The sequence below is a fragment of the Monoraphidium neglectum genome (genome assembly GCF_000611645.1).
Source record: "Monoraphidium neglectum strain SAG 48.87 unplaced genomic scaffold scaffold05221, whole genome shotgun sequence".
Lineage (NCBI taxonomy): Eukaryota > Viridiplantae > Chlorophyta > Chlorophyceae > Sphaeropleales > Selenastraceae > Monoraphidium > Monoraphidium neglectum.
The window spans coordinates 1-3,452 of NW_014008409.1; the positions used below are offsets into that span (position 1 = coordinate 1).

The following is a 3,452-nucleotide window of genomic DNA, read 5'->3' on the forward strand; positions in this document are numbered from 1 at the left end:
GTGCGCTGCCCTCTGAGCGGCGTCTGGAGGCCCGCCGCGCGCGCCGCGCGGCTGCGCGGGCTGCGGCGGCGGCGGCGCAGGCTCAGGCGCAGGCCGCGGCTGCGGGCGCGGGCGCAGGTGGGGGCGGCGGCGGCGGGGACGGCGACGCGGCTGGCGGCGACGCGGCGGCGTTTGCGTACGCGCTGCCCGATGCGGGCGACGACACGTGGGGCGCGGGGCCGGCTGCGGCGCCGGCGCCGGCGCCTGCGGCGCGGCCGGCGCCGGGCAGCGGCAACATCAGCAGCGAGCCCAGCAACAAGCTATTCATTGGCAATATTGGGTGGTGGGTCACCGAAGAGGACCTGCAGACGTGGTTTGGCCGCTATGGTGTGATCACTGGCGTTAAGGTGAGGGGGAACGGGGGGGTCCGAGGTGGAGGACGCTAGGCGGCGGCAGGGTCGGATGCGGGGGTGGCCGCTGGGCGGCGGGCACGGGCAGGCTGGGGCTTGGTTGATGAGGCACGGTTAATGAGGCACGGCGGTGTGCGTGGCGTTGAAAGAGCCCAAATGACTACCACAGGCACGTGTACACGTATGGACGGCTTGAGTGCAGTGAGGCAGGAACTGCATGCATGCATGCATGCGCGCACTGCATGTACTGCATGCGCACACTGGAAGGGTGCACGCACGTTGCACATATGTGTGCGCATCCACACCCCGCCGAAAAGGACCCACACGTCGCCCCTCCCCTCTTGCACACGCCCCAACCCCACCCCCCAGATCATGTACAACTCCCGCAAGATGCACAAGCCCAAGGAGAAGTGGCGCAGCCGTGAGTACGGCTTTGTCGACTTCTCATCCGCCGCCGAGGCCGCGCGCGCCATCGTGTGGATGGACGGCGCGGAGCTGCCAGAGTTGATGAAGGACCAGGCCGGCATCATAGTGCAGTACGCAAAGCCCGCCGGCGCCGCCGAGTGACGACAGCCCGTCGGCGGCGGAGCGGGGGCCCGCAGCGCGGCCCTGGCGGCCGGAGGGCCGGCGCGCCGCCCGCTGCGGCGCCAGCTGGCCGGCCGCGGGCCGGCCGCGGGCGGTGGCGCCTTGGGGCTGCGGCGGGTTGATCGGCGGGAGAGGTGCAGCGTTTCTTTGGGAGAGGTTTGATTCTAGGACCGCGCCCCCAAGCGCGGCGGCCGGTCAAAGAGCGCCGCTGCAGCAGGTCGGGTAGGCGGGCGCCGGGCTGGCGTGCGGCGCAGCGCCGAGCACGAGTGTGCCCGGGCGCGGCCTCGGCTCGCCTCGCCCCCGCCGTCTGCAAGGCATCGCTGCAGGCGGGCCGGCGGCAAGGGCCTTCCAGGGTCCCATTGCTCGCCGCCGGTGCGTGTTTTCAACATCCAAGGTTGTCGTTACCACTCCGTTTTTAGGGTCTCCTCACCACACCGTCGTCTCTAGCAACTTGTTGCCCCCAGGGCCGCGGTGGCCGCCTGCGAGGGCGGCTCCCCATGCCTTCCCCTAACCCGCGCCCCGGCCGCGCGCGCGCAGCCGCGGGGCGCGCGCAGGTTGCGGGGCGCGGCCCCCCGGCGCGTGCACTCGCGCGCCCGACCGCTGCCGGCCGCGTGGCCCGCCCTCCTGTCCCTCTACTTGCAACGGGACCCCCGCTGCTGCGGCGCGCTGGCGTCGCAATCCCTTATCTTCATCCAGGGGCACACGGGCAAGGCTTGCGTCGTCAGCAGCGGGCCTGGCCCGCGGCCGTCGGCCGTGCCGGCCTGGGAGCCTCGCGGCCCCCCGGGCCGCCGCAGACGCTCCTGCCGGCGCGCGCGTTGGCGCGCCTGGCCGCGGCTCTCGAGACGCAGCGGCCGGCCCGCCGCTCCCACCAATCCGTTATGGGCCCGAGCCCCGACCGTCCCGCCTTCCCGCGACTGTCGAGCCCCGCTCCGCCGGTGCGTGGCCTGTTTGCCCGCCCCGCGCCTTCGCTTGTTACCGCGATCCCCTCAAGCCGGCGTGCGCCGCGGCGCGTGCATGGCGAGAGGGGTGGCAGGGCCGCGCCGGCGCGGTCGGAGGGCCTGCGCCTGTCGGCCGTCTGGGAGGGACTTTCTTTATTGAGATTTGTTTTGGGCCCTATTCGGGGACACCACTTTTGAGGGCTGAGAAGGACAATGTTTCGGGGCGACGGCAGCCCCTACCCCTGCGCAGGATGCTCACTAGAGCTTCGCCACAAAAGCGCAACCCCCTGTGCGGTTTGGAACTGAAACGCCCGCGCGCCCGCTAAGTGCGCGCGCGCGCGCCCGTCCGACCCCAGTCGCTCGTGGCTTCCTGGCCGCCTCCGTCCTGCATGCCCCCGCGTGTTTTTGTTTCCCGCAGCCGCCCGTTTTTCTCCCTGCGTGTTGTGTGACAGCATTGTTGGAGCCCCGCACCCGCGGAGGCAACACGGTACCCCCACTCCACACCGCGCGCGCTTGCATCCCCCTCCCTCGCGGGCGGGTGCCGGCACCGCGTGCCGCCGGCCCGCTCCGTGCCCTCACACGCCTCCCCCTCCCATCCTGCACAATCGCAGCAGCCGCCAGCACTGCTGCGCCTGGGGTCCCCTGCCTGCGCGCTCCCCTCAACCCCAAACCTCGGCGCGTGCGCCCGCCGCCCTCAGGCACCCACAATCATGCTGCGGCCGCGCGCGCTCGTCGCCCCGCGCGCCTCTGCGCGCGCTCTTTGCCTGCGGGTGGCCCCGCTTCTTGCCCTGTGTGGGCCGGTTGCGGACCCCCTGCTACAGCAAACCCGGCACGCTGTAACGGTCACCCTTGTCTTATTCCTCAGATTCGACACGACCAGCCCCCCAGCAGCAGCCGCGCGCCGGGGCGGTTGGCTGGCGGCGGTTTCGGGGGTGGCGGGCCGCCCTCGCCGTGGCGGGTGGCCACAGGGGGCGCGCGCCGCCACTGGGTACGACACGTGCAGTCTGCTGCAGCACAGGTGACTTGGGAACACCACCAGTGGTTGGCCAGAAGCAGGCTGCCTGGGATGTTGAGAGGGGCCCGGGCAAGGGCCGCGACCTGCTGCCTTGCTCTTGCGGCCGCACCACTTGCGCGCGCTCGAGCCGGTCGCTTCGTGACTGAGTCCCTGGCAAGCAGCTGTGGTGTGACCGACCCGCAGCCAGGCCCTGTGACCAGCGACAAACAAAACTGCCCAAGGGGACAGTGCTGCTGGTTCGAAGCTTCACACATGGTTGCATTTCTTCGACAAAGGGGAGGCTGACAGGCGGGAGTGAACAGGGCGATGGAATGTACCACTGCGCAGGAGGTGCAACCACAGAATGCGGACGAGGAGGGCGCCAAACCGCCAAAGCCGGCGCGGCGTCCGCGAGGGGGGCCTGGAGCGCGGTCAACGGTCAAACGAGGCCGGCGGCGGGTGGGGAGCCCTCGAGGGGCTCCCCCGAGGTGCAGGTGGCCCACATGGCGGCGGCGGCGGTGTACAGTGCCGCCAGGACCCTGGGCC

At 71.6% G+C, this 3,452-nt stretch overlaps 1 protein-coding gene across 1 annotated transcript; it reads left to right on the forward strand.

Moving 5' to 3' along the window:
• Positions 1-572: 572 nt before the first annotated feature.
• MNEG_15318 (hypothetical protein) lies at positions 573-956 on the forward strand (the record flags this gene model as incomplete). The annotated part of the gene is made up of 2 exons (XM_014036211.1): positions 573-590; positions 759-956. 2 exons carry the CDS (start codon positions 573-575, stop codon positions 954-956), a joined length of 216 nt encoding a protein of 71 aa, XP_013891665.1.
• Positions 957-3,452: the final 2,496 nt, after the last annotated feature.